The 25823-nt window shown below is 40.0% G+C and overlaps 1 protein-coding gene across 1 annotated transcript in view; it reads right to left on the minus strand.

The window, feature by feature from the left end:
- The window catches only part of SUGCT (succinyl-CoA:glutarate-CoA transferase), a 683256-nt gene that overhangs the window by 83800 nt on the left and 573633 nt on the right, over positions 1–25823 (minus strand). The window contains exon 13 of the mRNA XM_082846503.1: positions 18705–18768. Coding sequence (XP_082702629.1) covers positions 18705–18768 — 64 coding nt within the window. The remainder of the gene's footprint in view (positions 1–18704; positions 18769–25823) is intronic.

Raw genomic sequence — 25823 nt, forward strand, 5'->3', positions numbered from 1 at the left:
TGGGAGATTGGGATTGACATGTATACACTGATGTGTATAAAATGGATGACTAATAAGAAAAAATAAAAAATAAATAAACATAGACAGGTTATTTGTGAGTTAAAAAAAACAAAACAAACAAAACACATGATTTACATTCTAGATGCACATCTTGTGTGTATGGAAGTATATAAGGAGGGTTTCTTTTTTTCCAAGTAGAGGAATCAATATTATACTTTTTATTAGAAAATTCTATGAAGAGACCATCTATGTTATTAAAAAGAAAAAAGATAGGTTAATTTCTACTAATCTACTTGTTTTTAGCCTTACGGTTTAGGTGAACTTTTCTCTTTGCAAAATACAGACTTAAAGGTCTTAACTCACTGAAACATTTTCAAAAGCATCTAATAAGTAAATAAGGCAGACAGTACATATTCAAACATTTCTTACTTTAGTGGTAGAGATGTTGTATTATACAATGATCATTATTAAAATAAGGTCTCCCTTAAGTACAGACTCCAGTTTTCACGCCTACACTACTATGCCCGGTCCGTTGTCTCCAGCTAACATCACTAAATTTTCCCCAGCACAAAGTAGACCTCGTATATATAATAACAACAATAACTGACATTTGTATAATACTTAAAATATTTAACACAACACTTTCAAATACGTCACATAAATACACATACACTTCAAATTGGGTATATTAGCCAGAAGTATAGGATTGGATTACTTCTATTAAAAAAAATGTATATGTAGGGCTTCCCTGGTGGCGCAGTGGTTGAGAGTCCGCCTGCCGATGCAGGGGACGCGGGTTCGTGCCCCGGTCCGGGAAGATCCCACATGCCGCGGAGCAGCTAGGCCCGTGAGCCATGGCCGCTGAGCCTGCGCGTCCGGAGCCTGTGCTCCGCAACGGGAGAGGCCACAACAGTGAGAGGCCCACGTACCGCAAAAAAAAAAAAAAAAATGTATATGTATATATGTATATCCGATAAAAATATGTATATCCACTAAAGTCTAAAACTGACAGATTTTCCAGACAAAGACAAATATCATAGGGTATCACTTATATGTGAAATCTAAGAAAATGATACAAATGAACTTATTTACAAAACAGAAACAGACTCACAGACATAGAAAACAAACTTATGGTTACCAAAGGGTTGGGGGGAGGGATAAATTAGGAAGTTGGGATTGACATACACACACTACTATATATAAAACAGATAATCAACAAGGAGGTACTGTATAGCACAGGAAACTCTACTTAATACTCTCTAATGACCTATATGGGAAAAGAATCTGAAAAAGAATAGATATATGTATATGCATGACTAAATCACTTTGCTGTACACCTGAAACTAACATAACATTGTAAATCAAATACACTCCAACATAAAATTTTAAAAAGATATTTAAAAAACTGACAGATTTTCAAATAATCCAGTAGTCCAAATAGAGTGTTATAGGGGGAAAAATATGTTTCAAAGGCTTAATTCTCACTAACATATTGAGATTTACATTTTTATTAGGAAAACAAAAGTAAATTGACCTTAGGATTCGCAGGAATGTAGATTTAGGGGGAGACAAAAACCCAACAGGCATTAATACCTATAATATAAAAATATAAAACTGAATTTTGTTGTTAACACCAGGATCGGCACCAGAATTTGTCTGTGGATGGTATAGATTGCCTTTTCTACAGTTTTTGGGGTGTCATGGTTTCAACCGCCTTTTAGATTTCAACCATATATTACACTGCAAAGATACGAAGTTATAACAGAGTTCCATGTGTTTAAGTAGAAGAGTACTGAAATAAACTTGTCCCTTTTTCCCACCTCACACGAAAGTTTAAATGTTGACCTTGCCATTCATATATGTGAAGTATTTAATAAGGGTAAAGAAGAGCGGTCCAAAGGAAATACATGGCTGAAAACTTAGAGGGTGATGCTTGACATTCAGGAAAAGCACTGGAAGAGGCTGGGTTGTCAGAGCATTTCCCTGCATATAAGAGAAGGTGCACTGCTTGACAGAAGCGAAAGATTTAGACCATTTCAGAAACTGTTCAAATATGTGTATCCACTCTATTTTTTCCCTCATGAATTCCAGTTTTTTTTTCCCCTTTATTTGCCTTTCTTTAGTCTTCTTTGTTATGACCTCCTATGCTCCTTTAAGTAAAGACAATGGAAACCAATGGTAAACAGGAGTCAAATGTGCTTTTTACATTGGTTTGGAAATCTCTGATTCTAAAGTTAATCTTTCTTTTGGCTCAAATACTCAAATAGATGATATGAAGGCCTAAAAGTAAGTTATTTTCTATTTCAGGGGAGACACACAGTTTTTGTTTTCTTGTTTAAAACATCCTGCCCCTGAAAGCATCTGTATCCAACTCTGGATCCCAGGCAGAGGGTTTGAGGGATGACTGAATGCAAAGAGCCCAAGAATCATCTTCAAGCAAAGTTTGGTTCGGTTTTGTTTTGTTTTTTTAATGAAAAGAATCCAGTGTCATAGAAAGTATCTTGGTATTTCAACTGGAATGGCTACCTTTGGTTTGGAGTTCCTATAGCTTTGGTTTAAGACCAATGTGTTTAAATGACACGTCTTTTGTTTTTTTGGACTTACTGGAAAATTTCACAATTCAAGATGTAGGATAATAGAACAGAAAGAAAACTGTCTGTAATTCACTGCAAATGAAGGGACATTAACTAATTAAAACTCATGGATCTCAAATGTCAAATATGGAGTAAGCTGTCACTTACACTTTCTGAGGACTCAGGGACCCTACTGCTATACACAGGCAAAAGATACTGAGGAAAACCTTGGTGCCATTCGGAGTATAACTTGAGCTACCATAAGCACAAAGAATAATATATCTACAAAACAGAAATAGAGCCATACATGTAGAAAACAAACTTACGGTTACCAGGGAGGAAAGGGGGGAGGGATAAATTGGGACCGACATCTACACACTACTATATGTAAAATAGATAACTAATAAGGACCTACTGTGTAGCACAGGGAACTCTACTTAATACTCTGTAATGACCTATATGGGAAAAGAATCTAAAGAAGAGTGGATATATGTATATGTATAACTGATTCGCTTTGCTGTACAGCAGAAACTAACACAACATTGTAAATCAACTACACTCCAATAAAAGTTTTTAAAAATAAATAAAACTGGAATAATAAGTTCTCTCCTCAGAAAGAGCACGCTGCCACAACCCGTGGTCTGCTTTAAAGACCTGGGTGAGAGTCCCAGCTGTAATCTTGCTCATGTCCAAGAAACTGACAGCTCACCTTAAACTCCAGGCCACAGAGGGAGGAAATCGGACTGGGGTTACTTCCACGGGAAGCGTTGACAGAGTAAAGGCCTTACCGGTTCAATTCAGTGAAACGGCTCCAATTAAATTTCATTTTAAAATATAATCTTCAGGATTATATTGTCTTGTTTTTAAAGTCTACTCCACCCTACTCTCTTGAATGATTCCAGAAGAGTTGTTTAAGTAACTTATTTTTTTTAACCTTCCTGTCAGATCTGGTTTTTCCATCAGTCTTAATATACCGTTTATATTTTTTTTTTTAAGAAAAGAAGAAAGCATTATAAAGATAGCCAAACAAGATGATATATATCATCTCTGCTAAGGTCCTGCTATGGAACTGAATTCCTTAAGTTTGAAATGCGTTCCATGAATGTAAAAGACATAAGCAGTCAGTCCTGATGGCTAAAAAAGGCGAATGAGGTAACAGCAACACGGATGGCTGTTTGTCTCAAATGTCCTATAAATAGGAATGTGAAATTAATTTTTTTTCAATCTACATTCTCTCTATTGAAGGAAAATGCTCTTCAGTGGTAAGCTGAGGTTAGGTGTTTAAATTAAAATTTGAGTTGTCATTTCCATGCTTGTCATTTGGGAACTTCTTACTGTAGTAAAAACGATACCAAGGTGCACGTTTCCTAAATTTCCTGTAAAACTCTTGAATGCAGGATGCCACTTTGCATCTTCTAATCGGGTCTACTGGATTTATCTCCCCCTGCTGTATGTGCGCTGCAGGACAGTTGGAAAGAGGGCTTACCCGAGGCCTGCTATTGTGACAGCTGGTGGCTTTGGCATTTTCGTATAAACATGCAAGCCGAAGAGAAATTTCTCCTTTATAATTGGCCCCATTTCCCCCTTCCTGGGACATTCCACAATGCCACCAACAATGAAGTGCTCAGAAAGGAGGAATTGTTTCTGTTTATGTGAAAATCGATCTGAACTCCGCGAGGCAAGGGAAGGAATAACAAAAAGCTTCAAAGACCACAAAGAGAAGTTATAATCAAATCTGGATGCTGTTTCTGAGATCTGACAGAGCTGCTCCATACGCCCGCTCTGAATGCGCAGGGAGCTAGGACCCACTGCCTTTTCGTCTAGCCCTGCCTGCTTCGTTCCCTGCATCGCCCTGGCCAAGCTGCTTGGGGAAGCCGAGCCATGGCCCTGCCTGGGTTAAGCGCGGGTAATGCTCTTAGCGACCACCCAACTCTCAATCGCAAGCGAAGCGCCTCACACGCTAAGCCGCTGGTCGCCAGCTTATAAAAGCGATGACCAAAGAGGCCTTCAGAAGGCAGCAAGAGGACATGGATGTTTCAGTCACTCGGAATTGAATGCAAACTCACCGTCACTTACTGGTCGTGTGACCTCGGTCAGGTTAGGTGATTTCTCCGAGGCTCAGTTTGCTCATCTGTAAAATGGGGATGCTAGCGTCTCTCTCAGAGTGTCCATAGGAAGATTAGCATCTATATAGGTAAAACACCTAATGCAGAGTCACAAAGAGTTCACTAGTGTCATCAAGCGCTCTTGATGGTAACTATCCTTACTACGCTTTCCATCATAAGCTATATCTCCACACACAGTGTAACAGAATGCACAGATTTTCTATGATTCTTACCAGCCAGGATATTACTATAATTCAGCTTAAGGGAAAACACATGTAGAGGCTTGAAGCAATCCTAAGTGTTGTTACCATCTCACAACATCCTGGAGCAAATTAAATATTGTGCTCTATTCTTCAATGTCTGCCCCTAAGAAACATGAAATGTATGCATCCTTTTTAAAGGAAAAAAAAAAAAGGTTGACACCAGGATATAAGAAAGAAAAGTTTCATCCTGAATCTTTATCCAAATAACTCCACTGACTTCCGCTGTGATGGCAGTCGAATCACCCTTACGGGTAAATACTGTTTCCCTGATAGGCTTCAATTCAAGCTTCCCTTTTGGTGCTTAAAGCCCATTTCTTCTCATCTGCCACATTAGGCAATTAATTGGGTCTTTATAGGCAGCTATCATACACCCCACTGTCATCGCTACTCAGTCATACATCTTAAATTCTCCACATCTTGCTACTTAAACCCTACCCCTTAATCACCTCATCATCTTTGTCACATTTAAAAAATTTCCTTCCACTTAATCAACTCCATTTTCTAAGCTAGAGTACGAACAATTGTGCAGGATTCTACTAAAGCAGCTTTCCTGAGGCTCAATGAAGAGGAAGCATTTTCTTCTTAAGTGATTTCTTTAGATCCCAGGATAGTTTTTGCTTCTAGTGCAAGAGCATCACCATGTGAGCTGTTCCTGATCTGCACTTCGGTGTTGCCCTCAATCCATTTCCATTTTTAATGCCTTTGAACAAGGCTCTCACGGGTGGAGGCTGCACCAGCTTGAAGTAAAGGTGCCCCACTCCCACTACAGCCACTCAGCCACCCAGACAACCCCGTGGCCGTGCTCCTGGCTGACCCTCTCCTGCCCGGTGTTCGTGGGTGTTTAGCCCTCACAGGAGAAAGAAACCTCTCCTGACATTCTTCAGGACCCTTGGTCCCTCGAGCTAAGAAACAAGAAAAACTTCTGATCCTCAGAAGATGGGCAGCTTTCTATTTTGACTTCCCTCCCCTTTTGTTAGTGTCAACTAGCCAATTTCTCCAGTGAATGACCATTACAACCTGTTCCATGTGGCTCCAAGGGACACACGTGCTCAGTGGAGTGACCCACAAAATGCTTTTCCATGGGATCTGAGTAAGAGCTCTGGAAAGAAAAGGGCACCACTGTCAAATAACTTCAGGAAACATGACATCTCCCTCTTGGAGACTCAAAGCTGTCTTAGAACGTTCATGGATCTGAGAAATGCCAAGGTAGAGAAAATCCATGGATCTTTGTTTAAGGCAGTTTCCCAAAGGTGTTGGACAAGAGAGTCATTTCTTGGTGAGACAGCTATGAGGACGTCAAGAAGCTGTAGGGTGTGCAGAGTGTATTTTGGAAATGCTGCACCGTTCTGCGGTCTTGCTCTCATTCCCCCTAAACAAGCTGTTACATTCTCATCTGCAGTCTCTGAATCATTTTCACCTGCACGATCTGTCTAGCACAGTGCTGTTTCTGGAGGATGCTCTCACACCGCTGTGGTCTCCACTGACGCTGTGTACAACACATTTATCCAAGAGTTTCAAAGCTGGTTTGGCCCTACACACATATCTGGCAGCGACGGTCCAGGGTTCCCCGGTCCCCACTGCATTTCATTTGATTGGTCACTGTCAAACGCCCCATTAGACGAGCTCCTTGTCAGTCAGCACTTGGCACAGAGTAGATAAATGTTCAATGAAAGAATGATTTATTTTACTGTATTTCTTAGAGAAATATGCATGATTATTTCAATGTCCCATGTTTGAAAAATAACTAATAATGTGGCTAGTTTTATTTTCCCCCAAGAGTTGTGGCTACCGTAGACACTGCTGAGAGTTTATTAATTATCTACAACGTGCTTCCACTTACTCCTACGTGCTGGGTCCTTGGCGTGAATTGTTATTTAATTATCGTAATTATCTTAAGTGTTTGATCTTCATATTGCAGAGAAGACAGATGTCACTGAGACAGGTCAGGAAGGCTGATCAGGAAGGCCTAGTATCGCCAACCATTTCTGGCAGAGCTGAGTTTGTACTCAGGTCTCCCTGACGGAGCCTAAAGGCACTCCTCTCTACACCACACATATACGCCCCATGCACATGGGAAAACAGCATAGAAGTTAGCTGATTTTTTCTAGTAATCATATATTTTATTGCGGTAATATATATAACACAAAATTTATCATTTCAACCTTTTTTCATGTGTGCAATTCAGTGGTATTAAGCACATTCACACTGTTGTGCGACCATCACCACCATCCATCTCCAGAACTTTTCCATCTTCCCCAACTGAGACTTCTCACCCATTAAACCCTCACTCTCCATTCATCCCCCACCCAGACCTGCGGAACCACCCTTCTACTTTCTGTCTCTATGCATTTAACTACTCTAGGTCCCTCATATAAGTGGAATCATACAGAATTTGTCACTAATATATATATATATATATTTTTTTTTTTTTGGCAGCACCGTGTGGCATGCAGGATCTTAGTTTCCCAGCCAGGGATCAAACCTGTGCCCACTGCAGTGGAAGCACTGAGTCTTATCTACTGGACCGCCAGGGAAGTCCCTAACTTTTAAATTCCTGCTCTGGCCATAGTATCAACCACTCACTTGGAAAAAATATCACTGTAACGTTCTTGTACCAGCACAACACTGTTTGCAGGTTAATTAAAGTTGCTTGAAGGGAAGTGGCTTTAACTTGAAAATAAAACCAGCCCCCAGTGAGCAAGAAGAAATTTGCCCACATAGCACCAGTGCCACAGAAAGGTCACTGCAAAGATGAGAAATCTGGGTAAGTCAGCATGGCAGCTTAACATCACGGGTCTTTTGATGATTGAAACCTGCATATCTGTCCCAAGTATTTCCACCCCCCCCTTTCAAACTGCTTTTCTGTTAATGTGTGAAAACAGCACAACTTGAGGGAAATGTAATCCACATGTTTTGGTGCATTTACACTTATATGCTTGAGAATATCGAAATGGCCTAACAATATATTTTCTGATGGCTTTTTTTTCCCATAAAAACACAATAATAGACTAAAAACCAAACTTAATCCCCAAAGGACGGAGGCTCCAAGTTTAAATTCTTGAATTTTAACATTCTTAAATAAATTTCCAAGCTCCTCTTTCAATGAAACATTTAAAATATGTTAATCAGCCTTTAGACTAGAGACTAAAGTTGTAAGATAAAAAACTCAATAACTGGCTCAACCTTCCTTTTGGGCTCAACTTTAGGAGACAGTAGGAAATAGGAAAAAGAGGACACATTTCAGAGATACTCAGATCTGGGTTCCCATTGGTGCTGCAACACTTAGCAAGTCTCAATTTTCTCAACTGTAAAATGGATGTAATAATGTATGGCTTACTGAATTTTCCTAGAGATTAAACAAATCATATGCATAAAGGGCTCAGAGAGAGCGAGAGCGAGAGCGAGAGACCGAGAGAGAGAGAGAGAGAGAGCGAGAGAGAGAGAGAGAGAGAGAGAGAGAGAGAGAGAGAGAGAGAGAGAGAACTACTCAACAGATGTTCACTTACATTCCCTTGTTTCAAATTTGAATATTCCAAGGCAATGAAGCTATTAAAATCTATTCACAAAATACCTTATATGCAGTACTGTAAATTACATTTTTCCTTTAAACTGAAAGAATGCAAAAATCAATGTCATCAAAGCAAGACAAGGCACTAAAAGGTGAAGTCAGTTACTTAAGTTCACGTATCAACTTGAAGGCCCAGCAACCAAGAGAATGCAGTTTATGAAGAGTTTATGGGAGGTAAACTGTTGAGGACATTCTGTAAGTCTATGTGGGGTAGTAGTTCTCTAGCTTTTTGTGGCTGCAGCATCTTGTTGATGCTTTTATCTCACTATACTCTCTTCTGAAATCCCCCAAATGTCTTGTACTACCTTATTTTTCATTTTTAATCTAACTAAAATCAGGTGTTCTCTTAATTGCTTGAAAAGCATATGGCTTCTTGCAATAAGCTGGAGTATAGGGTTCATTGGGACACTTTCAACAGACACAGGGTTCTGAGTAGTTTTGACTAACGGGTCACCCACCCTGAGAGTCACATGGCCACTGTGACTTACATGATGCTCTGATGAAGGACAAGTTGGGAAGCATTTCAAGGCCCCTCATCCCTCCCCCTCTAGGCAGTGTCCTAATCTTACGCAAAGGATGAGCCCAGGGACACGGTGACTGCTAATGCCATACCAGATAAAGATATGACTATAGGGGGATACGGTCCCAAAAAAGTCGGTACACAGCTAACACAGAGAAGACAGCATTCACTCCTGCTGAAAAGGAGATAAGCAATGAATTTCAAGACCCAGCTCAATGCCAAATAAATCCTTAAGATTTGGAGGTGATGGCATAAGTGGGATATTGCACATGACCCCTTGGTTAGGTTAAAATATCTGAAGGTTCTTATTTAACCCTTTTACTACCATTTCTTCACCTCCACCAACACTTATTAATATTTACAGTACAGTGTGTGCCTCGTCAAAATTAAACTATAATCCTTTGATATAAGAAGATAGCTAACTCTACTGATATTTTCTCTGGCTAAGTCTTCTTAACAGGAGTAAATCTTGACATCTTACGGAACCATGCTTAAAGAAAACAATTTTCCCCTGGGATGCAGCCCACCTGTCATCTCTTCATGGACCACGGAGTCCCTACCTGGCAATGCTGGAGGACAGCAAAGCCATTCCTCTCTCAGAGAGGACTAAAATGACCCCTTCTCCAACCCTAAATAAAGCCGGCAATGAGGTCAAGCAACTCCTCCCGGCTGAAGCCCACTTGGAGGCAAAGTTAATGTCACTTCCTAATTATCCAAGTTAATTCCACAACACGGAAGTCCAAACTGGAAGATAATTTCAAGCCTTTTGTATTTAGCTATTACATAGTATCCGATTCTACTTCTCCAGCCAGTTCACGTGCCTAATTACATTTAATTAATTTATTCTTTAAAGATCTATAGCATAAAGTCAGTATTTAAATTAGATCCAGAAAAAGACTTCTCTGGGTACCCAATGAAAGATGGCAGCAGCGAATACAGCAAGGACTCAAGAATTGATCCCAGAAAATGTCTGATCCACCTTTTAAGACAAAAATGACAAGAAATGCTTTACCATCGTTGAGACTTCCACTCTCCCGGTGCTTCCTGTGGCTTTTTATTTTTGTTTTTATTTTGCTTTGATTTCTATGTTTGGAGTGACATTCAGTGGTCTACTCAGATGATGTCAAATACACCTCTAACCTCAGGGGTCATTCTGCATAGTGATACTTGAGAAAACACCCCAAAACAATGTAGAAGTCCAATTAAGTATGCACCCAGGAAAATTCTTTAGCCATATTTAGAAATATGAATTTCTAATAGTGAAAACAACTCTGCACCCCAGAACTTCACTGATAACTCAGGACTGATTTGGAACATGAGTTTCTGGCCTTTTGGACAGATGCACTTATCTTAGCGCCTCGGTTGATGAAGATGGTTGAAGAGGAACAACTGAGATCTTGGCCACCTTCCCAGTCCCGAGTAACAGGAATGCGAATTCCCTGAGCGTGAAAGCCCAGCTCTCACGGAATATTTCTTCCTCATGGCACAGGTAAGCATCGTTGATGGAGATCCCTAAGTCATATCAGCGATGGTAACTTGCCTCTTAGGGCTTCTCCAGTTCCTGATGGAAAGACATTCCTGGGGATGCTATTCCCTCCTCCTGTTTCCTCCCTGCTCTCCTAGGAAGGAAAGTCACTCTGGCTATTCATCTCTCACTGAACGGTAACAATGTCTACGACCCCGCCTCATGGGAACGGGATTTCCAAGGAAGGCTGCAGGCACTCTGTCAAATCACCTGAGAATATGCTGATTTATTTAACTCTCAGGGCATTGCCGTGGGTTAAGGGTTTAATCAAGTTAAAAATAATTGAGGACTTTGGGAAGTACCATGGCTAGTCTATTTGAAAATCCACTTCCCTGCCAGCTCTCTCTCATTCTGTTGACAGACTACAGACCCTTCTTTTCATCTCTTTCCTCTTTCTTACCGCTTAGCCTGGTCCCTGAAGGAGTATGCTTTTTCTAGAACAGAGATTATGCACTATACACAATGTGAAAACTTTGCACACTCTTCCTGTTGTCATCTGAAAGATTTTTCTACCTGGAAGGAATAACTTATCTCACCTTTCACTCTCAGATTGGTTTCACTTAGAACTCCTTATGAGAACCAACATATTTAAACTTTACGGAGGAAGACAAGCTGAAACTTTTGTGCCTCTTTAATTTGTCTTTTTCCCTAGTAAGATTTGTGACAGCTTTCCCCATTGCTGTTATCCATTACTGAAGTTTAACTAAACTTTGAGGATTTGTGATTTCAGAAGCATCATCTAATTTTCTATGTAAAGGGGAAAAAAAGCTAAAAGTAACGGGGAAAGCTGAAGGCGTGTACAGCACAGAGAGGAAGATCTGCAACCATGCCAGAGACTAGGTGGTGACTCCGTCTATGTACTTCAAACTGGAAACAAACTAAGAAGTAAAACAGATCTCTTTCAGATAGCTTCCACAGGTAGTCAATCTGTTCATAAAAAAATGCATACTGCTTTAAATTGTCACAAACCATCTTTTCAGTTATTTTTCATCTAGTAGCTTTTTTATCCTAATCATCATCCAGAAAACGTCTGTTAGGTACTTCCTTGGTACAGAGGGTGCTGGTTAGAGTTTAAATGACAGCATCTTTGCCCTTCAGGAGCTTTACAAAAGAAAGGTGTCTTAGATCATCACTTATAAAAAGTCTTGCAAAACATTTGGAAATACAGTATGTTAGATAATCAAATAAAGAAGTACATTCAGCTTCTTAGAAAGTCACTATAAAAATCCAAATGTCAATATTCGAATACTTTGGTTTGAGCTACATTAATTCATAGTTGTGACTGTTCTTCCTGTATCCAACGCTCACTAGCTAAAATTTGTTGCAGGTTCCAAATATTAAAATACTGTGGGGAAAAACTTAAGAAAAGTTTTATTTAAAAGAACTTAGAGCTGCTTTCTGAAAACACAGATCAAGGGACCAGCAGGCAAGGGTAATTCAATTTAAAATCATTTTGCACGATAGAAGACGGCTTCCCTCTCACAGCCCTGACACACTCACCACTCAAATACTTCCCAGAAGTGCTGCTGGAATCAAATGACCACCGTGCACATTTACGGGGAGGTATTGGTAAAAGGTTATGGTGAGAAACTAGAGGTATGCATCAAACTCTATTTCAGTGACATCCTTTGAAGTTTGGAACTCAGCACCAAGGCTGTTCTGGCATCTACACAGTACCCGGAAGGACAACGTGTTCCTTGCTGGCTAAAAGGCCAATAGCCAGCAGTATTATAAGAAGATGCAACTAGTGAATGGCTCAGTGGAAAGTGGCAGTCTTTGGAATGTGATAACTAGTGTAAGATCTTCCCACTAAAATCACAAATAATGTGATGTTTATATGATGGCCCATCTCTTATTGAGGAAATGTGGTATGACCTTTAATGTCCTTCTTCACCTCCGTAATTAACAAATGAGAATTTTATCAATTTCACAGTTTAAAATTCAGGACATTAGAAGTTTTATAAAACTTTTCAATGGAGTTAGAAGCATTTTAGAAATTACACCTAAAAGCAGTCAGTGAGAACACCTGCCAAACCACGTTTGAGATTCCTCCCAATTTCCTCCTCTGGGTCCCACTTCACCCCCCAGAGAGTAGAGACCTGAGACCTCAGCATAGATCTCCTTTACATTTTGATCTGTTTGTAACATGACCATTAGCTCTATCTGAGGTCTTATTCTCCTGGCCTCTGGCTACCTCTCCAGGGTCATCTCCATTCCTGCCCTTTCTCAGCTCCTCCAGCACCACGCTCAGCACCTCCCCGTCCCTCCCTCAGCCCACACCAGTTTGGCCCAGCTGACAACTGGTCGTAGGTCACGTGTCTGCTTACATTTCATTCTCAGGGACACCTCTGCTGATCCCACGCTCTAGGTGAGGCCTCCCTCATCTGCGCTTTCAGGTCATCCTGCTGTTGCCTCTGGTTCTCCACGGAAACGCCCATCTCACTTTTCTGAATTTATTATTCAGAATAACAAAAAAATTTCCTGGCAAACGGTAAGCTCCATGAGTGACTGGGCCCGGCCTGGGTACAGCCCTAACACCAGAGCTTCATATAACGTATGGGACACGGTAGGTTTAGTGAGTTAAGTTGTGTGTGTGAGTGTGGGTGTGTGTAAGGTTTTAGCACTCAACCAGGTTACCTTAGTTAATTATGAGCAAATTAGTAGACTGTGCCCACTGTGCTGACACTTCTGTCACTAATCGAATGGTGAGCTAAGACTACTGACTGACTACTCCACTCACCAGGGACGCACAGAACACCAGATTACTTAAGCTGGGCAAAGAGATATGATGCATCTTCTCATTTATACTCCAACTAATAACTAGTTTTCTTTGTATCTTTCTACCTTTAACTGTAAAATAGGATTTAAAGGTCGAATGAGAGAGTAGTTTAATAAACAAGAATGAAAGAATGATAGTATTAGCAGAACTACATTTCATATTTAGAGATAATTCATGACTATTAACTAGTTTGCATGTTTTAACTATGACACGTATATACACAAATGAAATTTCTGTCTTAACTGTTTACTAGAGATTGGAGGTGGTGGGAAACGATAATGAAAAGGGAGCATGTTACAATAGATATAAATTAATAAAGGAGATCGTTTGGACTATACTACTTCATTTATTATTTTAATATTGGTAATGGTTACAAATATTGGAACAACGTATTAAGTGCTGACAATAATTATTTAAGTAGCAGAAAGAAATTTTGAAGAGGTAAATAATTTCCCGTTCCTGTTCAAAGTGTCTTCAACATTGGTGGACGAGCACCTTTAAGGTTTTAATCAACGAGCACTCGCCTATACAGGAATTCTAATGTGAGAATCTGAGGGACTGCTGTGGATTTACACATCTCTAAAAAGGTGCCATAAACCCTGTTCTCCAAGAGACAAATTTCTCATAATGACTAACATGGAAAATCCTTCAGGCAAATTAGTGCGACATGTAGAAAATTCAGTACTGTTCACAAGAGATTCATTAATAACAAAGGTAATATAAATTAAGTAGTTTTAATTATGATTTTCACTGTAAATGTAAAGATGCAGACATATATGTAAATCAGCAGAACTACATTTAATGAATCCCAAAATGTGTGTCCACTGGCTAACTAGAAAACAGTGCAGCATAAACACCACTTTTAACTACACCCACCTGTCGTCCTGTTTTGGCAGATTCGCCTCACTGAGGCATTGTGGGAGAATCTGAGTTATTTCTACAGCATTCATGAGGTTCCCAATGAGGACATTCCTTACAAAAAAAGGCGGAACTATCATCCGTAAATAATATCAATGAAAAGGACAAACCACAGGAAAATTTTAAATTATTTACTGATAAATTCTCTTTGCATTTAATATCTCATCCTGTCTGAGTGGTCTCTTACTGGGATACACTGAATTAGGAGATACAATAGCAACTTCTTATCTTATGTCTATGAGCAGAATTGTCTCTCCCCTTCATGGGGAGTCCGGATGTGCTGCCCTCTACAGACACTCAGATACTAATTCCAAAAATAATCTAAACACATCCATTTCATCTCAAATCTGAGACTTCCTTTGTTGGTAATTCTATAGAGAGAATATAAGGTCAGTCAATAAGATAGATATACCAAAAAGATGCCTAAGCCCTATAAAAATTAAAGAAACAAAAATAAAAATTTGCAAAAGGAGATTAAAAAGAGATTGCTATAGACCTGAGAATTATATTGTAGTAAATTGAATTTTGGGCCCTAGTTATTTACCCCTCCCTCTGCCCATGCCTTCACCATGTAACTTTACAGTTTCTCTTAAAAAGAGAGATATATTTTCCCCAACCCCATATAGCCTAACACTTGCTTTGGCCAATGAGTTGTGGGCAGAAGGGTCTGTTAGTTCTGCAAAAGCTCTTAAGTGGGGTTTCTGTTTGCCTTCTTGCTCTTCTGGCATTGCCATGAGAAGAAATGAGAGGCACGTGGAGCAGAACTGGGCCTAACTCACACTGGAGCCAAGTCCAGCCAGACCTGCATCTAGAAGCAAAGCCACCCAGGCGAGTCCAGCCTAGATCAGTCATCTACCATCCAATCCACATGCACGGAATAAATAAATGCTTATGCTTGAATGTTACTGAGATTTTTGTGGTTATTTGTTACACAGCATTATTGTGAGAATAGCTAACTGATACACATACATTAAAGTGAGCAAAAGAGGTATGCATTCTCCTTTAGGAGTTTGAAAAAATATTTCCTTCTTGATTGATTGTTTATTTATTTACCAAGGAAAGTCAGTAAATGCACATCTGACTGATAGAGAGTTACATCCAATGAGTTCATTCTAGGTTGGCCTCTGACTTACTTTTTTCCTTACTATCATGCTAATAACTGTTATTAACTTTCAAATGTTTATCTTATTCTCTCATGTGTTGGGGATATCAATGTGGTATGACCTCATCTGTAAACCTGTGGAATTAAATTAGATCGGTGTTTCTTGAATTATTCTTTAGGGACCCAAAGAGGCTTTAGGTTCCAAAGAGGTGTTTGGAGGAGTATAGCATGATGAAAGCAGGGGAAAAAAGGTAAAGAGTTGGAGTGCTAACTTATCAATTGCAAAATTCGACTTTGATCTGTTTTAGATAGTTAGACTTCATTTGAGAAATCAGTTCCACTGTTTAAAAATTAAAGTCAAAAACTACTGGACAAAATGCTTTTTAAAGTCTTCTCATACTGAAAGCACTATGATCACATTTTTTTGCTTTGACTACCCCCTTCTCTTTCTCGCTATTACCACGTCCTTAATTTCAGACGCCGACTGTAATGTGAAGTCTTGTAATAACTTCCTAACTTGACTCCCTGCTTTAAGTTACAAGTTGTGTCATTTCACTCCTCTGCTTAAAACTAGAGTAAAACTAAACCTAGTGGGGCCTTGAGGCTCTGCTTCTCTCTTCAGTCTCCATTCCTGCCCCTCTTTCTTCACTACTTATTTATTATTTAATTTTTTAATTTTTTTATCTTTATTGGAGTATAATTGCTTTATAATGTTGTGTTAGTTTCTGCTGTACAACAAACAAAGTGAATCAACTATATGTATACATATAGCCCCATATGCCCTCCCTCCTGAGCCTCCCTCCCACCCTCCCTATCCCACCCCTCTAAGGTGGTCACAAAGCATCAAGCTGATCTCCCTGGGCTATGCAACAGCTTCCCACTGTTGCATTTTACATTTTACATTTGGTAGTGTATATATGTCAATGCTACTCTCTCACTTTGTCCCAGCTTCCCCTTCCCCTCCATGTCCTCAAGCCCATTCTCTACATCTGCATCTTTATTCCTGCCCTGCCACTAGGTTCATCAGTACCGTTTTTTTAGATTCCATATATGTGAGTTAGCATACGGTATTTGTTTTTCTCTTTCTGACGTACTTCACTCTGTATGATAGACTCTAGGCCCATCCACCTCATTACAAATAACTCATTTTCGTTCATTTTTTATGGCTGAGTAATATTCCATTGTATATATGTGCCATGTCTTCTTTATCCATTCATCTGTCTATGGACACTTCGGTTGCTTCCATGTCCTGGCTCTTGTACATAGAGCAGCAATGAACATTGGGGTACATGACTCTTTTTGAATTTTGAGAAAATTTGAATTTTCTCAGGGTATATGCCCAGTAGTGGGATTGCTGGGTCATATGGTAGTTCTATTTTTATGTTTTTAAGGAACCTCCAAACTGTTCTCCACAGTGGCTGCACTAATTTACATTCCCACCAACAGTGTAGGAGGGTTCCCTTTTCTCCACACCCTCTCCAGCATTTATTGTTTGTAGATATTTTGATGATGGCCATTCTGACCAGTGAGAGATGATACCTCATTGTGGTTTTGCATGTCTCTGAGTGATGTTGCGCATCTTTTCATGCGTTTTTGGCCATCTGTATGTCTTCTTTGGAGAAATCTTTCCTCACTTTCCGTTCTCGTTTAAAGCATACCCAGCTCTTTCCCACCTCAGAGCCTTCTCATAAGCTGGTCCCTCTGCTCGAATGCTCTTCCCCTATTCTTCAATGTCAACTTCTAACTCTCCTTCAATTCTCAGTGTCCAAGTCATCCTCTCAGAGAGGCTTTTTCTGATCAACCTAAACTATCACAGGTCCCTCTGTCCCGTTACTCTCTACGAAGCACACTGTTCATACCCCTTCTTTGCACGTATCATGACTTACAGTTACAGAAACATTTGTTGGTTGCTTTTACTATACGACTTTCCATTGAGTATGAGCTTCATGTGGCCAAGGGCCAAGTTGCCTGGTTTATTTTTGCATTCCCAGGACCCAGAGCCTGGCACATAGTACATACTCAATAATATAAATGAATAAATGACTTTCTTAGCTTTTATCAACATGCTTTTTTTCCACTACTTTTCTATGCCATATAGCATTTCCCTGTTAACATGTGATCCCAGTTTCTGATATGCTTATATCTGCTCTCTCTCTTAGTTACCTCCCTTAATTCATGTATAACGTTCCTTATACTCCTGAATATCAGAACTTTCTCCTTCAATTTGCTTTATTCATCATACTTCCTTCCTCTCATTCTTTTTGTTGGCCAGTGGCCATGATCTGATCTGTTCTAGGACATTATTATCCAGCTGATCCCAAATCTTACAATTAGGTTATACCCACAACCAACTTAACAATAGCAGTTATTCAAGAAATGAGACCTGATACCTATAGAAGTAAATACTTATGTCATTTGACAGATGTGACTGAGGGATTTGGGAAATACCCAAATTTCAAGCAAGGCGACCAGGATATAGTTTCAGGAAAACAATGACCAAAGTTATATTCTAACTAATTTCCTTATTCTCTGTCAAAAGCAGAGAAAAAAAAATGTGTATGATTTGTGTATAGCCTAGAAAATAGGGATGCGATGGACAAGAATGTGGAGTGTCTTTCTAGCAACGACCAGAGTAGAGACAGCAGATCTGAGGAACGGTAATGTCACGATCACTAGAGAAGTGCAGTCTGTTGGGGCCAATAGGTCGATCATAAGCTCTCACTACAGTTTGGATGCTCTGAGAGTCAGGCCTGAGGTTTCTGCCTAGAAGTGAAAAACCTGGCACTTTGGCTTAAGGCCAAAATGTCTTCAGTGAGTTTGTTTGGTATGAGTCAAGTTACAAAAATTCAATATATTCTGAGTTTACTGAAAACATTTAGTTTCTTGATCGACAAAGCTAAGATCCATACCTTAAACCACAGTTCAGAAAAAAAAAAAAGAAAAAAAAAATGCCCTGGCCTGAGCAGTCAGTAGCCTTGCTTGGACACCACCTCTATGCTGCCTGCCTTTCTTTCTCATTCTCATACAAACCAAGCGTAACTTCAGAACATTTTCCATATCTATCGCCATCTATCTGTTGGCCATAAAGCACTTGTGTGAGTACGTGATTCCACAGAATGGAGTTAGGTAATACAAGCATTTTTTTTGTCACCCAGACAGAGTGAAGACACAAGTCCACAGCCTCAGCAAACACGCTTGTGGGTGTGATTCTAGGGTTCCCCTTTTACCCAAAATGAAAAGTTTAGATAATGTCTTGACAAGTTGTTTGGAGGGTCATCAACTACTTGCAGTGATCAGCACAAGGGACAAGTTCATGAAGGAAGGAGTTAAGAAAAATAAAAATTTTCAAACCTGGGACTGATATCTTCCCCACAGTCGGATGTTTCATCTCCATAACGAGGCCATTGTGCAACACCTTAAAATGTAAAAACAGAGAGAAAAATAACTTACAAGGTAAAATTATCTTCAATCTCAAGGAATATGCAAAGCCACCTGTTCAATCCATTGAAGAAAGATATTGCAAAACAGATTTGTTTTAACATCTTTATTGGAGTATAATTGCTTTACAATGTTGTGTTAGTTGCTGCTGTATAACAAAGCGAATCAGCTATATGTATACATATATCCCCATAACCCCTCCCTCTTGCATCTCCCTCCCACCCTCCCTATCCCACCCCTCTAGGTGGTCACAAAGCACCAAGCTGATCTCCCCGTGCAATACAGCTGCTTCCCACTAGCTACCTATTTTTCATTTGGTAGATGTATGTCCATGCTACTCTCTCACCTGAAATGTTACTTTGAAAGTAAATATTTGAGGTTAAAATGTTTCCATCTTATATTAAACCCAGTGAAGCCAAAAAGAATTAGAAGACTCAAGGGCTAGCAAACTTGACTTTTATAAAGTCTTCCCACCCTTAAAAATGTTATTTGCTCCTAAATATAGGGTATGATTTTCCCCCTTTCATCTATGCTTGATCCTCTGAATATTAAAGCTCAGCCTTTGCCTGCATGACCTCATAGCAGGATTGGGTCAAGGTCAACTGCAGAAAGACAGGATGGGAGGAATCAGGAACTGGAGCCCTGGAAGTTTATTCAGCAGAAGGGGTGGGGAGTCAGTCCAGTTTGAAAGGTGAATCAGAGTATCCAGAAGGCCCAGTGACTGTGGGAAGTAGACAATCAGAGCTGCTGTGACAAGCAATGAGCAGAGAGAGCTGACAGGGAATACAGCGTAGGACCAGGTCAGAGGCCTGAGCAGAAGACTGAAACCAGAGATGTTCTCAGTGGTAACAAGGTCTTACTCATAAGACTAGGTTTCATAACTAGGACTCCACTACCCTGGAGTCAGGCGGATGGAGACAACTGAGAAAACAAAAAGCCAGGAACCCCAACCTAGAGGGCTGATTCGATCTCATGCATTGGACCAAGATAGGTATTTGGCGTCCCATCAAGAACACAAGGTAGACTTGACCTTGGAGTTAAGACTCAAGGCAGTTACTAGGACAGGGACATTCTAGCAGAGTCCAACCAAGAGAAATGTGACTTGATGCTGAATTGCTCGGCTACGGAAACAGAGCTACTTAAATCCTTGGCACCGTAGTTTAAATCCTTTAAACTACATAAGTCCTTGGCTGTAGTTTTTCCCAGGGGGTGGGCAGGAAAAGAAAATCTGCCAGAGACCAAGTGCCCTCCAGCTGTAGGTAAAGGATGAGATGAGGGTATGGAACTAGATTCTAGAACATAAAACATGAATTACTGGAGGCAAAGTGTTCTGTCATACGCAAAGGAAAATGCTACAAAGTTGTCTTCTTTTGTTAGTTTAGTTTTTAACAACTGGAGGCTACCTGAGTATACTGTTTCAAAGAACCCCCCAATTCAGTTTTTTATTACTATTACTGGATCTTCAGTGAGACACATATGGGTGACTTACATATGAATAGTGCTTCACCTGCACTATCTACCAAATGCAGAGCTTCTCTCTTCCGGTTCCATACAAAGAAGTATTTCAGTGGCCCTGTGAACTTGTGGACCACAATTCCATGCTAATATCCCAAAGAGTAGCAGTAGTAATGGTTCTCTAGCATTCTGAGCCTCAGGTAAAAGCACGATCTGCACATGCCTATCCTTAGCATAATCTTGCCGCAGAGCAAAAGAGCACGAAATAAATAAACCAATAAAAATGTTTTCTCACTTGGAATACTCAGGGAGAGAGGACACATTTCTTGGCTTTCATCTATTTCCGGTGAGCTTATTGGTCACGTTACGGAATAAGCCATCCATACGACAACCTCCTGGATGACTTTTTAAGGTTAGAACTATAACTCTGCTATGGCTAAATATCCTGGCTTCCACTGTTTTCTTTGGGAATGGTCGCCACTTTGGGGGTGATGCTCTTTACACGACCATGTCAAACCTCCCCATTAAGGGTGATGCCACACCATAAGGAGATCTTTCCAGGGATGCCTTGCCTTTCTTTTGGAACTGCCAGTTTTGCACCCAAGAGCTGGCCAGAGAAAATTCTTGCCGGTGTTCGAGCTGTGCTATAATTTAATTCTGGTGTGCCTCATTCTCAGCACCCGCCCAGCACAGCCTCCTCCTTCGTGGGGGTGAGGGCTAAAAGCCAACGCGAGGTGCTAAATCTCAGTTCTACTGAGGACAGGAACAAAAATACCACGCTAAATTTCACTCGAAACAATTATCTGCACACTGAATCATTCTTCTCTTCTCGTATCTCTGTTGCCCTCCTGACTACCTCTTTGTAATAACGCTGCAGTGCTACTCACAAAAGACAAAAGTGAGTGTTCTCAGCTAAATATAACTTAACTGATAGTGTTAAAATTAATTAACGCTGAATTTTAATCATGTAGCAAACGTTAAGTGTCAAACGTGAAGGGGTAGTTGTTAAAGGTCAAGGGACATACGTCAAAGTTTGTAAAGCAAAAGCTAGCAGTTGATTGAAGTTTTTCATGGAAGCAGCTTAAGGAGTGTAGTTCCTTCAGCTCTAACCCTCACTGCTGTCTATAGGTGATAATCCCAATATGAAACTTTCTTATCTAACTGGATCAATTCCTTTGCATTGACAATTGTTCAGTTTTAAGCAGAAATGCAAATTCTTCTTACGCTTGAAAGGAAGGTAACTGCAGCCTCTCATTTGCTGTAGTATTTTATACAATTACGAGGCAAATGGGCTAGTCTGAGCTCCCATCTTCAGAAAGAATTGACTTATCTCCCTGCTTGGTTGCCACCCACCTTTTTATGTGAAGTCTGAGGTCCATCAAATTCCATTGGCTTTCTTCATGCATCAGGTCAGATTATCTCAGAACAACTGAGGCTGTGGCACTGCTGTCCCTGGAAGCCCTGCCTGATGACTCGGAACCTTGGAAAACTCTCCAGCCTTGTTTGTGGGGCAAGTCCTGCTCTGCTTCATAACATATTCAAGAATCTCAGAACCCAGGCAGTCTGTCTGGATTTTCACATAACTCTCTCCCGCTGCACTTCAGGCCTGTGTCGCATCCTAGCTTCACCGGAAATGCAGGAACTGCCACTTGTCACCGTTTGTATGACATTTCTTTGGGAATAGTTACTAAATGTTTCCTTTTCCTTTCCTCATCCAGGTGCAACGCCCCATTCTCTACTACCTTAACCAAGAAATTCAAATGCAAAGTGCTTCTTTTTCTGACCACTAACAACGGAATGGGGACCTCAGCCTTAGGGACCTCAAACTGCCATTTTCCTTGAAGGGAATTTCATGCCTGGATCCGCAGTCTGGCCATTCAGGATATACTTTGTTTCATAATTAATTATTTTAAAATAAGGCAAGGGGCCTTCCCAAGAACTCTGATGTGGATTTTGTCCTTCTCTTACTTATTTCATCCTCCTTCGATCTTTCATGGACTGGTAGCTCTTCTAAATTTCATTTCTTCTTGAAATTTCAAAAGCCTATTCTTGACAAGAATAGAATTGTAGACACTGCACCCATCTCTCCAGCACAGTATCAGGCCTATTTAAAATAAGGTCTCTCTTCTTCAAGAGTTTAACAGATTGACAGCCTAATGACAGAGTCAAATGGTAATGTATTAATGATGGGGGGGAAGAGAAAAATGTATACCTTAAAGCAATGTGGGAAGTAAAATTTGAAGTGGAAGTGAGAAAGTCTTTTTATAAAGTCCTGTGGCAGGAATGGCAGCAAAAAGTCTGTAATACAGCAGTAGCAAGAAGAAAAACGTTGAAAAAAACAAAAATCAATACTCACTACATAAGCAGTGAAAATCTCTACGGAAAGCAAGAGATCTGAGTCCAGAGTAGAATTAGCAAGCCATATTCAAATAAAAAGAGTGCCAGCATTAAAAGATGGACACAAATGATGTCGGTGAAGACCTTATCAAAAATCAATGGGGATTTCCCTGGTGGCGCAATGGTTAGGAATCCTCCTGCCAGTGCAGGGGACACAGGTTCCACCCCTGGTCCGGGGAGATCCCACATGCCGCGGAGTAACTAAGCCCATGCGCCACAACTACTGAGCCTGCGCTCTAGAGCCCGCGCGCCACAACTACTGAGCCCGTGCACCACAACTGAAGCCCGCATGCTCTAGGGCCCGTGCTCTGCAACAAGAGAAGCCACCACAAGTGAGAAGCCCGCGCACTACAATGAAGAGTAACAACTAGAGAAAGCCCACGCGCAGCAACAAAGACCCAACATGCCAAAAAAAATCAATGTAATACCCTCAATGACATTAACAATGATGCACAAAAGATAATCTATCCATTCACTATGAATAGAGACATGACCTATCCATTCAATTTGACAAACATCATAGAGCACCTACATACTAGACGATATGGAAGGGCTGAGACTAAAAAAGATGAATGAACTGGCATTCAAAGTGCCTATAACTGGAAGGTAGGCAATGAGACTTGAGCCAATTTTTATAACAGTGTACGTTCCATAATGAAGGAGTAATATCCAATGAGCAAAAAGTAACTAACTCTGTCTACCTTGGAAGGAAGCTGAGGTTGTAGGTCAAGGAGGTCAGTAAAAGTCACAGAACAAAGAAGATACTGAAATAAAACATTAGGTTGACAATTACAATGATAAATATAATAATGGCGGCTATCGCTCAACAAAACTCCTTAACGGTCAGGCACTGTGTTAGGAGCTAAAGAGTTACCTCTTAGTGAGACGATTAACTAGACTAGGTAGAATTACTATCACCTGCACTTCCACTGATAAAGTGATGGAAGCCTAAAGAGGTTAAATACTTGCCCAAGGTTTCATAATTAATAAGTGGCTGACCTTGGATTATAATTTAGGCGTATCTGATCCTAAACTCTTAGCCAGCTGGACACTTAGTAAAAGAAAAAAGTAGATGAGCGTAATTTGATTTACCATTAAAATAACTAGCTGATGTGGTCAATTCTGTAAAACAAATCAGTCAGTTCATTGGGGGGAGGGGACAGGTAATCCGCCAAATGGCTGGCTTTGCACCATGCAGCCCAATTAATTAATGAACTGAAGTGTTCCCTTCTAGGTAGCCAAGGATAGTCCGGCTCCCACAGAAATAAAGGCTGTGGAAAGAGGAAGGCTTTTGGTCCCAGCCTAGCACAGATGTTGAAGAGGACAGACCTAGAGGGTGACCTTGGGCAAGACACAAGTTCTCTGAGGCTCAGAACCCTCCTCAGTCAAAAGAGGGCAATGACACCTGTATCTCAGGCATCTGTAAGGATTAAGTGAGATGAGGATTGTAGAGCGGTGAGCACGGTGCCTTGGACAGAGTCAGCTCAAAATAAATGGCAACTGTTTATCATTATTGAAGGACTAGGTTAAACTCTGGCTCCACCAAGGATGAGCTGTGTGGCTCTGGGACACATTCACTCACGCAACAAACAAACGTTAAATGTATTAACGGTCATGATTAATAGTAAGTATTAAATGTGTATGAATGTGCTGGACATTGTTAAGTGCTAAGGAAAAGAAAAACTGGGTCACAGAACAAGCAAGGTCCTTGCCCTCAAAAAGCTTGTAGGCCTGTAAGGGAGACTTCTGAATTAAATGATACACACTGGTCTATTATTATTACATAATATCTGTTTAGTTCTCTGCTATATTTCCAGTGCCTTGAACATTATCTGGCACTATCTGGTAGATGCTCAATAGTATTTTGTAGGATCTATTGAATTAAATTTATTTATTTATTTGTTTGTTTAATTAAGTAGCAAGTAGCTCCTCCTGGTTTCTTCATTATATGGGTGGGCGAGTTGTAGGGAGTTCTCTGTTTTAAGCTTTTAATAAATACCTAAAGTTCTCAAGACACAGAACTATTTTACTGGGCTTCCAAAATATATTCACTTTTAAGAACTTAGTTTTTAAGTCCCATTGTTGCCCTGCAATTCCCTCAGTTTCCTAAAGCTTTCCAGGTGATGTTGAATCTGTCCTAGATACTGCACATTCCAGAGGCCATGCTGAAGAAGCTCTGCAAGGATCATGGCCACTAACCATGAAGAAAACCCAAAAAGGGTGACCTATGAATTCAGCAGAAACAACGGGCACGCACACTACACATGTACAGTCCATCTGCCACACTTGAAGACAGTAATCATAGCATTCTTATTCGTTGGGAAAACTCAGAAAACCATTTTCAAAATATGCAATAGCATCTTAGGAAGCAAAAGAAGCACTGGAGTAATCTCATTTATTGTATAGTATATTTTATCAATGTAGTCATTCCTTTAGCTCAATAGAAAATAACCTTGGAATAATACTTGGAAAGTTACATAATCAAAGGCATAACTTACAATTAACAAATTAAAAGTTAATTCAACTGTTACTGAAAACTATGACTACAAAAAATGCAAAAATAACATATAAATTCATTAAAGAACTGACATGTAATCGCCTAACTTTACTTATATAATGGAAATCAGATTTAAATGCTGACATTTTCGGTTTTCTTATTTCTTTTGAAACAACTACTGTAACCTTTTTTCTGGTGCTAATAATGCACACGACTCAGACTTTTCCTTCTTTTCTCTAATTAAAAATATGAATACTAATCATCCAAAGAGGTATTATAATATATATTATTGTTTGAGTGCTAACAAAATGAACACCCATGCACCCAACACCCAGCTTAAGACACAGAACATCACCAAAATGTTTAAAGCCCCAAGTTTGTCCCAGTCCCTCCCTCCTCTATTACCAAATAATCACTCTCCTAAATTTTTTATCATTTCCTTACTTTTAAAATATTTGCACTCCATATTCATTTTCTCTAACAATTTAGTGCTTGTTTCCACCTATTTATAACATGTATATCAGTGAAATCATGAGTATGTATTCTTCTCTGATTTGCTTTTTCTCTTAACATTGTTAGTGAGATTCATCTATTTCGAAGCTTGTGGCCACGGGCCAATTATGGCCATTAATGTAAAGTATACTATTATACAAATGTATCGTAATGTATTAATTCATTCTGCT

The sequence above is a fragment of the Leucopleurus acutus genome, assembly GCF_964270905.1.
Source record: "Leucopleurus acutus genome assembly, chromosome: 9".
Classification (NCBI taxonomy): Eukaryota; Metazoa; Chordata; class Mammalia; order Artiodactyla; family Delphinidae; genus Leucopleurus; species Leucopleurus acutus.